Genomic DNA, 13,662 nt, shown 5'->3' with positions numbered 1-13,662 from the left:
AAAAATTGTTTTAATTCATTATTATATTTACTGAGCTGAACTGCCTAGAAATTGTTACATTAAACAGTCCCCAATAGTACCAAAAATCTGAGAAATTCCTATAAATAAATTTTTTAAATATATACTAATATGAAAACCTTTTCTATATTTTTATTTTCTTGATTCTATATTAAACTTATATCAAAATAAATCACTTTTGTAAGAAAAAAATGACTAAATTTTTTCCCTAAAGCCTACTTCAAAAAAAGCCTTATGAATAATTACATGAATAATGATTTAGCCCTAGACCATTTTATTAAATTGCTCTATAACTGCTAAAAAGCATATTTTTCCTGGGGAAAGTTAATATATACTGAACATCAAGTTTAAATTTTCCCTATGACCATATGGAACATGCACCAGAATAAACTGTGACAAATCATTTCTTTTTAGTTCTATTTTCTTAGTACTTAATATTCTTATAATTCAGAAATCACTCATCCCCAAATTACAATTACAACTTAGTTTTACATTGTCTAATTGTGAATAATAAAATGTTGCTTATCTTGAAAACTATTTTCTGTCTAGCACAAAGGCCTAAATTTTCTACATATACTGTCACTCATCAGTTCCATTATGATAATGAGATAAAAAACACGTTTTTTACAAATTTCTGTCTTTTTTACCTGCTATCAGCTTCTCTGTATCAGGTAGATGTGTGAACTGTCTTTTGTATTCCTCATTCCTGTCTTTATAGGTGGAACCTGAAGTCTGCAACAATAAAAAGATTAAATCTCTGTTTAATTGTAATTGTAGTGTCTTAAAAAACAAATTTAAGATCATATGCTTTCTATACAATATTTTGTATGTTCTTATATGAAAAAATCCACATAAACATTTCTTTTTTTTTTAAATAGATTTAGAGGGCACACAAACATTTCAAAAAACACCAAAAAGAAGCAAAGGAAACTACTTTCAGCATGATGCGGTAAGGAGTTTGGAAGTCTGTCCTTTCTGCAAAAACAAATATATAGCTGGAAAAAGACTGTTTGAAACAATCATATTAAATGATTGGAAACTGACGAAAAGCATACGATAAACTGAGAAGTATTTGTTCAAGAAAATCTACTAAACTTGAGTAAGGATTTTGGAAGACCGAGGCACTGTCTCCTGGGCCTGCTCTCATTACTCTTTATCCTCCACCAGGTAAATTGGTGCAGTGGTTCTACAAGGGTGAAATAGACCATGAAAACTAACCGATATGTTGACCGAGAGTGGTGAGTTGATTTTGAATGGAAAGCGGAAATTCTATGCCCAGAAGTGAAAGGTAAAACCCCGAAGCTATCCAGGCAATTGTGAGAGTATAGGTCCAATTGGAGCAAGCAGATTCGCAGATTAGGAAGATTTAAGAGAGAGATCTTGAAGAAGAGGTAGCCACAATGGGCTTGATAAATTCTCCACGTATTCCTGGCTAAACAGAAGCTGCATAGCACACACTAGAGAGAGCCCAGACTATCTACCCATGCCTGGTTAGAGACACAGGAAGTAGTATCAAGAGAACATTAAAACTGGGACAAACTTGAAAATAGCCAGTATTTGAATATATTCCCCAATCTATACATAGACCTGTCCGTAGAAGGGAAAAGCCTTATTAGCTCTATGTATTTGAGCATTTCATGGAGCAATCACTGGCTGATATAAGGGGTAACTCCTAGGAATCCAGCCTTCAAAATAAAAATAACAACAACAACAATAAAAAAACTGAGCAGAGATGTTAGTTCCCACGTCACAGGTCAAGACAAACATTTCGCAGATTTACTTCATACAAGTTAGTAAAACAAACCAACCAACAAAAATCCTAATGACAACCATTGGCAGCAAAAGGAAAGCAATCAGAAACCAGAGATGCTACAATATATTATCTAAATTGTCCAATTTGTGACAAAAATTATAAGACATGCAAAGAAACAGGAAAATGTGAATCATACTGAGGAAAGAAAAAAGAACAGGCAACAGAAACAGTCTTTGAGGGTCCTCAGAGATTGGAGTTAGCAGACAAAGATACTAAAGCAGTTATTATAAATACGTTCAAAGAACTAAAGAAAGCTATGCTTAAAGAACTAAAGAAAATTATGACAACAATGACTCAACAAGTAGAGAATATAAACTAATAGATTTAAAAATTTTTTTAAATAAATGGACATTCTGGAGTTGAAAACTATAATCACTGAAATTAAAAAAATCCACTAGAGGGGCTCAAAAGCAAATTAAAATGGCAGAGAAAGAATCAGTGAACTTAAAGATAGATCAGTAGAAAGTATCAAATTTGAAGAAGAAAGAGGAAAAAAGACTGAAGAAAATGAGCAGACTCTCAGACAGCTGTAGTACAACATCAAGTGAACCAAAATACATGTAATGGGAATATCAGAAGGAAAAAGGGAAAGGCAGAAAAACATTTGAAGAATAGTCAAAACTTTCCAAATTTTATTAAAAACATTAACCCATTGATCACAGAAACTCAATGAATCCCAAGTAGGCTAAACACAAAGAGAGTCACACTTAGACACAAAATAGTTAAATTGTTGAAAGACAAAAGAGAAATGTTGAAATCAGCAATAAAAAAGTGACTCTTCATATACAGGTGAACAACAGGTGACTTCTCATCACAAACAAGGGAGAGAGTAGATGTGTTTTATAAGACTAATAAAGGAGGCCAGGCACGGTGTCTTGCACCTGTAATCCTAGCCCTTTGGGAGGCCAAGGCCAGAGGATCATTTGAGGTAGAAGTTAAAGGTCAGCCTAAGTAACACAGCAAGACCCTATCTCTACATAAAGTAGAAAAAAATTAGCCAGGTATGGTGGTGCATGCCTATAGTCACAGCTACTGTGTTTCCCCGAAAATAAGACAGGGTCTTTTATTTATTTTTCCTCAAGAAGACACTCTAGGGCTTATTTTCAGGGAATGTGTTATTTTTTTTAAGTACAGTACTACAATCTACATTTATTCAAATATAGTTAAGTCGTCTTCTTCTGGAACATAATAACTCTCCAAACACCGAATTCCATCCTGAATTGCTTGCGACCCTATTTCCTTTAGAACCATTGGCCCCAATCTCTCATGTCAAGCAATAGAGCTCTCATGGGGCAGATGAGAAGGGCTGCTCTTCTTCTTTACAGCTCTGCAACAAAATGCATGGGTTATGCAGATGTCCAGCATAGCCATGCCCATCACTAGACTAGGTCTTATTCTCGGGGTAGAGCTTATATTGTGCAAATGCTTAGAAATCCTGCTAGGGCTATTTTAGGGGAAAGTCTTATTTTCGGGGAAACACGGTAGTCAAGAGTCAAGGCTTGGCCGGGCGCGGTGGCTCACGCTTGTAATCCTAGCACTCTGGGAGGCCGAGGCGGGCGGATTGCTCAAGGTCAGGAGTTCAAAACCAGCCTGAGTGAGACCCCGTCTCTACTATAAAAATAGAAAGAAATCAATTGGCCAACTAATATATATATAGAAAAAATTAGCCGGGCATGGTGGCTTGTGCCTGTAGTCCCAGCAACTCGGGAGGCTGTGGCAATAGGATTGCTTGAGCCCAGGAGTTTGAGGTTGCTGTGAGCTAGGCTGACGCCACGGCACTCACTCTAGCCTAGGCAAGAAAGCAAGACTCTGTCTCAAAAAAAAAAAAAAAAAAAAAAAGAGTCAAGGCTTTATGAAGAGTTCTCAATACCAAAGCACGTAAGTCCAAAGTATCATCTCCTGTCTCCTATACCCATGTGGCCACTACAGCTAAGCAAACTCCTCAAGGCTGCCTCAGCAGCAGCTCGTATGCTTACAACTCTGGTAATCAGTTCCCTCTTCTTTTTTAGCCCTTGGGTATTTCCCTTGTTATTCTGTGAGCCCAGACACACACTATAAAAAGATGTTTGAAACATTTTATCCAGAATTCTAGGTACTTTCAGCAGAAGAGCATTTACGTTAAATAGTCCCCTCCCCACAACGCCAGAAGTGTTGGTTCCTGTTGCTTTATAAGTAAATGTAAAAAAGTTAAAATATATCTAGGTTTATCAAATAGTATCTATCTATACTTAAATTTTTTCAAATTGGATAAAACGTGTTTTTTAATCCAATATAAATTGGAAAATGAGTTTGTTCTCTTTTATCAGTCACCAAAGTGAAAATCTGAAATATCCTTTACAAGCTTGAATAAATCCAATATATGTTGTTCTGGAGAACAACATGATTATAGGAAAACTCTTCTCCAAAGTTGCCAAAGTATGTTACAAACACACTAATTAATCCCCTTGGGCTTTTAAAAAAATTTTTAAAGTACAACATTAATTAATCCTCAAGGTGTACCTATAAATCAGGCTTGTGGTAAGTTTTATCCTCCACTTAGAAGTATAAAAACTTACCTGTGAACAATGTGACTATGACCATTTTATAAATCTGAATCAATGATAAAGTATAGAATCAAGACTTCTGATTTCTTATATAATTAAAGAAAACATGATTGTGATCTAGAAAAATTCACATCTAAACATTTTCCATTAAAACATAATTACACTAGTTATTATTTTAATATATGTAGAAAATGTTTGAAAACCTAGACTTTTTTTATTCTTAAAATGCTTTAAAATAAATGACAGATGTGAACTCTAACCTCTTCTAAAATTCTCCTAGTCCATCTTTTTTTTCTATTTCCCTTCCTAAATCAAAGATATGAGGTATCTGAGATTTCATATCTTCTTTATTCTGTGTATATTTGTCAAGATTTTCCAATATACAATTATTCAAAGAAAAAAACACAAAGGAACCCTGAACAAATTTAGTTATACAACTCAGAAAACTTTATAAATCCCTCCCCTTTTAAAATACAATTATCAACTAAACCAACTATTAAAGAAATAAGTATATACAAATGACAAATATTTTTAAAGGAGAAACTTAAAATTAATGAAAACAAAGTACAAAAGAATACTTCATATTAACTATCCAAAGCACCATTAGTTCTATCAGAAAATCCAATTAAGTATGTCATCTTCTAAATATACACAATAAAAACTGTTCAAAGCTATTTTCTACTCCCAACAGTTGCTAACTCTACATCATTAAAAGAAGACACACTAAATAAATGCATCTGCTGCAGATATCTCTCCTATGGGACTTTAATCCACTTAGAATATACCATTATTTTAGTCAGGAAAAAAAGTCTTTTGAAGATTTTTTAAATCTTTGCTATACATTTTCACTAACAGTTAAAGGGCAAAAGCATAAGTATTTATTTGCCATTAACTTTATTTTAAATTTCATTTCTTAATTTCATACAACCTTTAACATTTCATCGGGGTTTAAAAGTTAATAATAAAACTCATTTCTCACATACTAGGATTAAGTATTTTAATTTTTAAATTAAAAATAAAACATACAATTATGATTCTTATCTTTATATTACAAGATTCATGTAGAAAATATGAAGCTGTTGATTTCACTAACAATAGCTATGAAGAGTTCATCATAATTCTCTAAATTCTTGCTGTCAGGCCAGGTGCGGTGGCTCACGCCTATAATCCTAGCTCTATGGGAGGCTGAGGTGGGCAGATCACTGAAGGTCAGAAGTTCGAAACCAGCCTGAGCGAGACCCCATCTCTACTAAAAATAGAAATAAATTAATTGGCCAACTAAAAATATATAGAAAAAATTATCCAGGCATGGTGGTGCATGCCTGTAGTTCCAGCTACTCAGGAGGCTGAGGCAGGAGGATCGCCTGAGCCCAGGAATTTGAGGTTGCTGTGAGCTAGGCAGATGCCACGGCACTCTAGCCTGGGCAACAGAGTCAAACTCTGTCTCAAAAAAAAAAAAAAAAAAATTCTTACTGTCAGAAAGACACTGATACTTATTAACCAGTCTGTTAAACAGCATGAGATCACTACTAATTAAAGACACACCAGTGTTGTAATAATGTGCCCCAATGTCTAATTTTATAGGTGAGGTAACTGAGGTCAGACACGTTATACAATATACTGAAGATAGTTGCACACTGAACTCACCTGGGACAGAGTAGACATTCTATTTCAGATGTTTTGTCCCTAATCTCCAATTTGTTCAATTATATCATGCTGCCCTCTAAATTCACTCCTGTGGAACAACTGATTTAGCCAGACTAGAATATATGAGTTATTTTACATTAGTGAATCTTCTAGATCCCTATAGTTTAACTTTTTAAATACCAAAACTTTAAAAAGTTATTAATACTTTTGGTAGAAACTTTCCTAAACTGAAAAAGCAAACTCCAGATTCCTTCAATTGTTCCACTGAAATGGCTCTGACATGCTTAATTCTTTGCTTAAGTACCAAGTTGTGCACCTTATAAATACTTGCTTGTTATGCTACCTGTCTTCCTTGTGCTCACTTTGGATCCCTCAGTGAACTCCCTCATCTTACTGTTTTTATCCAATTCCTTCTTTAATATGGGGAGAATGAAGAACAGAAAATAGCAACATAGTGGAGTCCATGGTAAATGCAGATGAATTTAAAATGGCAGAGAAAAAATGAATTAGTTTCCGTACTTTTTTTTTTTTTTTTTTTTTTTTTGAGACAGAGTCTCACTTTTTGTTGCCCAGGCTAGAGTGAGTGCCATGGCGTCAGCCTAGCTCACAGCAACCTCAAACTCCTAGGCTCAAGCGATCCTCCTGCCTCAGCCTCCCAAGTAGCTGGGACTACAGGCATGTGCCACCATGCCCGGCTAATTTTTTGTATATAGATTTTTAGTTGGTCAATTAATTTCTTTCTATTTTTAGTAGAGACGGGGTCTCGCTCAGGATGGTTTCGAACTCCCAACCTCGAGCAATCCGCCCGCCTCGGCCTCCCAGAGTGCTAGGATTACAGGCGTGAGCCACTGCGCCCGGCCAGTTTCCGTACTTTTTAAACATCTTTTCTACCAATTACAGTACTGTGTTAGAGCTGCATAGACCTTTGGCCTCCACTTTAAGAGGTCCAGGTTGCTAAACTTTTTGATCTTCTGTTATCATTTCTTGCTTCTATCCATGTTATTATCAACTAATTCCCCTCACTCCAATATTCAATTTATTTAAGCTTATAAAAAAGTGGAAAAAATATATTAAAGAAACTTCAAATGAAAATTTGGGCTGGGTGCAGTGGCTCATGCCTATAATCCTAGCACTCTGAGAGGCCACGGTGGGAGGATCACTTGAGGCCAGGAGTTCAAAACCAGCCTGAACAAGAGTAAGATCCCATCTCTACAAAAAATAGAAAAATTAACTGGGTAGTGGCACATGCCTGTAGTCCCAGCTACTCAGGAGGCTGAGGAAGAAGGATCACTTGAGCCCAGGAGTTTAAAGTTGCAGTGAGCTATGATGTCACCATTGTACTTTAGCCCAAGTGACAAAGTGAGACTCTGTCTCAAAAAATAAATAAATAAATAAATTTTTAAAAACAAATGTATACAAATGAAAATTTGAAGAATTCTCCAGATATATCAGCATAAATTCTGATTTAGCTATTCAGGGTCTTTTTGGTTTTGTTTCCTTCTGAATCCTTGATAGTTCTAGTTTCTGGGTAAGGAACCTCTGGAAAAGTCTGTAAAACTTCTGAGATGCTGTATTTGCCTTTAAGTCTATTCTATGTGAATTCACATAAAAGTTCCTTAAAGTGTTTGCAATCAGCGTAGGGACCCAAACAGAGCCAAAGTAAACCTTTGACACTCTAAACTAGTGCTTCTCAAACTTTAATGTTCATGCAAATCACTTAGAAATTTTGTGGAAATCTAATCAGTAGGTCTGAGGTTGTGCTCAAGATTCTGCATTTCTAATCATCTGGCAGGTGATGACAAGTCTGCTGGCCCACATGCTACACTTTTTGTAGCAAGGATCTAGAATACATACCTCTTTTTTCTCTCTTCTATTTCTAAATTTTCTCATTCCTTCACTTTTTCCTTTTCTTGCATTACATTTTTTCCTGTGTAAGTCTACCAAGAGTAACCACAGTAACTACCGTGTTTCCCCGAAAATAAGACCTACCCATAAAATAAGCCCTAGCAGGATTTCTAAGCATTTGCACAATATAAGCTCTACCCCGAAAGTAAGACCTAATGATGGGCATGGCTACACAGCGTATCTGCACAACCCATGCATTTTGTTGCAGAGCTGTAAAGAAGAGCAGCCCTTCTCATCTGCCCCAGGAGAGCTCTATTGCTTGACATGAAAGATTAGGGCCAATGGTTCTAAAGCAAATAGGGTCGCAAGAAATTCAGGATGGAATTCGGGGTTTGGAGAGTTATGATGATGTTCCAGAAGAAGACGATTAACTATATTTGAACAAATATAGATTGTAGTACCGTACTTAAAAAAATAACACATTCCCTGAAAATAAGCCCTAGGGTGTCTTCTTGAGGAAAAATAAATATATCCGGGGAAAAACGGTACTTATCCTTGTAGATAGCACTTGGACCTATTAAAGTCCCCCAATCTATAATGTGAACTAAAAATAAAATCCTAAGCCCTCTGCTAACTGAATATACCCATCTCAGCCAAGGGGACCCCAGACACACCTTAAAACTGAGTTCCTAGCCATGATGGGATGGGAAAGATAAAGCACAATTACACATAGGCATGATTTTCCTTCATAAATATTCATGACTCTTTCTATGGCTTGTTGACCATCCCACTCAGTTTAAAATCGTGTTCCTTTTGTCTATCCCTTGAAGCACACGAGCCTAGCTTCTGGATGGGGCTCTGCAGAACCCCACCTATTGGAATAGCCACCCAATAGGCTGCTACCCTTTGCGAGAAATAAAGCTCTCCTTTTTCTAAACTATAAACCTTTTTAATTTTTTTTTTAGTTAACAATAACATAACCTATAAAAATCACAGTATAGAAAGGTCAAAACTCTATAACAGTCATAAACTTTTTCTAAATGTGACCAAAAATAATATAATCAATATAGGATGTGTTGTTATTTTGGTCTATTTCTCAGTAATTCAATATTTTCCTTAGGATATGGTTCAAAAAACTTATAATGTAAAGTTTCTTATTAGGAAGTCAGAACTTTTCAGTCATGTCAAGATTAAATAACATTCCAATGAACTGAACTGCTAATTATGAAAAAAATGATGGTACTTGTACTAATCTTCATAAGCTGCAAATTTATGTCTTGTTTTAGTCTACTCTAAAATTGCAAGAAAACCTGCTACCAAGGATACCTTGTCCTCAAGAGATCAGCTTTCTAATGAACTAATTGGAAGTCTATATGCCTTAATATCTTATATAAATTTTACTTATAGTTGTATTATACCAGATTTTATCAAATGGCTGGTAACTCTCATTGGAATTGCTAGATTTAGAGTGAGCCCTTTAATATAACAAATGTTAGCATTCATATGGTAATAGATATAATATCCTCAAAGAAGACTTTCAGATCTTAATGTGCCTAATCAACAAGCACTAGTCTTGTTTTACAGTGGGGAAACCTGACACACATCCAGGTTATGCAACCAAGTGAGCACAATGCAAGTAGAATATGAAACTCCTAATTTTAAAACTCATCTTATAGTCATTATACACTACAGGTCAAACATTGTTAAACTTACTTTTAGGTACAGGAACTTTTTAAATCAAAATTATATAAATTGTGGCTTCTCAGCAACATTTAAAAATATGGTTTCTGTGTTATGTTAGTCTCTTGACAATACAGTGAGCAACAGTATAAGTGGAGTCCAATTCTCTAATGTGATCTTCTCACAAGAAAATTGAAGCAGATAATTCCACTCCATCAAACCAGACAACAGTGCATTCTAGTGGCCAAAGGAGAGCATAATCAGAAATGTCTTTGGGATTCTGGAAAAAAACCTAAACATCTAAAATCTAGATGCTAAGAAGAAAATATTATAAATATTATATGAATTGTTGTAGACTTAAAGAAAATTTTCATGCAAGATTAAAATGAATATATATAAAAAAAAGATTACCCAAAAGCTCCAGTCACCACTCCAATTGTGTAAATTTGGTCCCTGTTTTTTAGCTGACACTATATTATTTTCATCCACAGTTGGACTAGGATTTTCCTCTACTTCTTCCTGTAACTCAGTGGCAAGGCTTGACTCCCCTTCATTTATCACCTAGAAACAAACATCACACCATTTAAATCACCTGTTGAGAAATGGCCATTTTAAAAAGAAAAGAATTAATGTTCAAAACATAAATTTATTTTAAAAAGACAGTCTTTAAATACCGAGAAGACAGTAATGCATATATTTTTGCTTCTACAGTTCATTCATTTATATGTGCAACAAAGATTTTCCAACTACTATTATCTGTTAGGTAGTTTAGTTGGCATTAGGGATGCAAAGATGAATAAAACAAAGTCCTTAGTCTCCAGATGTTCACAGTCTGCTAGAGGAATAAGTAAATAGTAAAGATACAAGGTAATGGGAGTGTCAGTTGGTACAATCACTTTGGAAAACAATTTGCAATGCCCAGTAGGGCCAAAGATAGACATAAACTACAACACAGCAATTTAACATACACATGGAGTCAAGGATGTTTGCAATACTAGGAAAGTGAAGATAATCTCATTAACCATCAATAGAGAAAATAGTATGAAAGCTCTGGTTTATACAAACAGTGGAGTTTAAATGAATAAATCAGATGTCTCAAGCAGGCACAGGCCTCCAATCTGTAGAGCACTCAGGGCAATGATTATACTCTGCAAGATATGCCCAGTCAGGTGGTTTGCTCATGACAGAGCAGTCATTAGGAAGTTAATAAAAGAAGACAGAAAGGAGGAGTTGGGGAGGAGAAGCCATGATAAAAGCACATGGCTCACCAGGATGCTTAAATGCCTCTGCTGCTGCTGCTGCTGCCACCACCATCACCTATATCTCTATTGTAACAAAGACCCTGATCCTCAGGGTTATAGGGAAGAGCACCCATGGCACCCCCACGGTGCGGCAAAATGTAAGTCAAACCCAACTTACACTCGGGTTTCTTAAATCCTACAAACTAACCACTGCCATTGGGGAAGCCCTTAACCCTGATGATACTGATTTGAGGCTCACTGTAAGAAATTTGTAAATATAAAAAGAGAACCCCCTTACCTGAGGTATATCCAATATTCTCCAAAGAGAGAGAAAGAAAAAAACAAACCTAGATAGAGGGTGGAGGAAACAGACAAATAAACAACCAAACAAAAAAACTGAAACAGAATTCCATAATTTGACCTAGTTGGACATACAAAATTTATTAAAATAATTTATACAACAAACAAAAGATAAAAGATTGGCTTTTGTGCCTCTACAACTTGGGTTCTGAATTAACTTCAACATCTGCTAAAATGCATCCACTGGCAAATCTTCATGGCTTTAATCAATACCAGGGCTCAAGGAACAGTTATATCTGAAGATCCCAGTAAATTTAAACAAGGTTTCCCCTATAATTTTAAAACAGGTACTCAACATAAAATGGACAACAAATAGGCATGCCTCACTTTAACCATCAGAATGATTGCCTTGCCTAAATTCTCCATGGTCAGGGTATACATTGCCCTAAAATATCCCATAGTGGCCATGGTCACTCTGACCCAACGAGTAATAAATTAAATTTAAATCAAGTCTTTGGAGCTTACAAATTGGATTTTTAAAAAGTAGGATACCATGGACCACTGCCCTCAACCCCTAGTGAAAATAATACACCCCAATGTGAAATAAAACAGGGCCTCAAGTATCGAAACTCATTATAAGACCTACTTAGTGAAAGAGTGATTACCCCTACTACTTCTCCTCCATTTAACAGCTCTGTTTGGCATGTTAAACTTGGAAAGAGTGAGTGGTGCCTCATGGTTGATTATTGCATCCTTGATGCTGCCACCTGACCCGGGAAGGCCCCTGTACCCAGTACTATTGAACTTACTGCCTTCACCTCCAGAGAAACACAGTATACCTTTATCCACAGAGTACCTCAACAGCCTTGCTGTCATATGCAGCCTTTACAGGCAAGATCTTAACTGCATCCACTTTTCCCCAGGAGTACAGGGGTAACATTACATTGATGACATTCTCCTCTGAGAGCAGTCTTTTGACTCACTCACAAAAGAGCTCGCAAAAAGAGCTTGGGCCATTGACCCCACACATTGTATAAGGCCTCCCAGTTTGGTTATATTTCTGAAAATTATTTGGTAAAACAAGGGCCACTCCATCCCTGACACTGTCAAGAAACAGCTACTGACCCTCTTAGCACCCACAACATTAAGTCCAATATCTTTTAAATCTTTTTGGGTTCTGGAGGAAATATAATCCTCATTTACAAATTTTACGTAAGCCCATTTATGCAGTTACTTTCAAATCAGTCCACCATGAATGCAGCCTCCTCTAAGAAAAGGTTCTAGATTTGTCCTAATTGTAAAACAGACACTCCCATTGGTACTATCCCCCCATGCCACCCCTAAAAAACACAGACACACACACAGAATCCTTCACTGTAAAGGCTTTAGCAACTCCTTCTCATGACTCATGGTCTCTGGACCACCCATAATGTCCATAAATTGTCCACAGGCTTCTGGCGCAAGAAACTATCTCCTTAGCCCCACACACTATATGCCATTATAGCAAATGCTGGCAGGCTGGGCTCTTCTGGAAATAGAGGCTCTCACAAGCCTTGAGCCCATGACCCCCCCATAACCACTTGCCCATCATGCCTTGGGTCATGGAAACAGTATCCTGCAAGCTCAGCACAGCCAAGAACTCCTTACTAGAAGATAGGGTCAAATCTGGGCCTTCCAACATCTCCCACCTGCAGGGCGGCATGGCCTCCTCTGTCCTCATTGCCTAGGCAGATGCCATGGTACCAGAAGAGGTCACTGCTCTCCTGGATCCTCCTCTGCCTCGGGAGTAACTTGGGTCAACTGAGTGAACAGCAATGGGAGTTTGGATACTTTACGGAAAGCATCACCACCATTACGTGTGATGGAGCTCACTGTAAACCTGCTGCTTTTCATCCCTTAACCAGGATGTCCTTGAAGCACAGGACCCAAAGGTAAGCACAACTGGCTGAACTTCAGGAAGTCATCTTAACACTGCATTCTCTGGTCAACACTTGGCTCCATTTGCACATTTTTACAGACTCTTGGGCCACTGCTTGAAAGTTGGCCCCTTTAGGGTAAAGAACTCTGGGACTTTCTTGGTTCACAGATACCCAAAATATAAATCAAGGTCACATATGTCTCTACACATAATAAAGCCACAATACAAGTCCTAACCATGACACTTCCTCTCCCCTTCAGAGTTCCTAACATTACTGATAGTGACCAAAGCACTCATTTTATCTCTGAGCCTGAGTGCTCTTTGCATTGTCGTGGGTGGGAGATTCAAACCAAGCAAGCCCTTTTCCACACACAGCAACCCTCACCCCATCCCACTCCCTAACCCCAATAAAAGTCAGCAGCCAGTCTCCTTTCCTTGCTCTGTTAAGCCATTTCTGTGCTGCTTTAGAGGACTGCCCTGCTTTTCCCAGAATTCTCAAGTATGAGGCTTTTTCATATCCTCATGGTGTATATATGGCATCATTGGTTTCTACATCTGAATCAAATTCGGGGTGGGGGTCCTTTCTGGCTTTCCAGGGTGGCTACAACAGAGTCCTATCTCTCTTATCAACTCAGTGGTGCTCAGCAAAGTCACTCA

At 37.0% G+C, this 13,662-nt stretch overlaps 1 protein-coding gene across 1 annotated transcript in view; it reads right to left on the bottom strand.

Annotated features, from left to right (window-relative positions):
• The window catches only part of GRAMD1C (GRAM domain containing 1C), a 79,075-nt gene that overhangs the window by 64,157 nt on the left and 1,256 nt on the right, over positions 1–13,662 (bottom strand). Inside the window, exons 2-3 of the mRNA XM_012787545.2 lie at positions 9,958–10,107; positions 666–750 (exon numbers count right to left, since the gene is read on the bottom strand). Of these exons, the coding sequence (XP_012642999.1) occupies positions 666–750; positions 9,958–10,107 (235 nt within the window). The remainder of the gene's footprint in view (positions 1–665; positions 751–9,957; positions 10,108–13,662) is intronic.

The sequence above is a fragment of the Microcebus murinus genome, chromosome 1 (assembly GCF_040939455.1).
Source record: "Microcebus murinus isolate Inina chromosome 1, M.murinus_Inina_mat1.0, whole genome shotgun sequence".
NCBI lineage: Eukaryota > Metazoa > Chordata > Mammalia > Primates > Cheirogaleidae > Microcebus > Microcebus murinus.
This window is presented reverse-complemented; position numbering and strand designations above follow the sequence as displayed.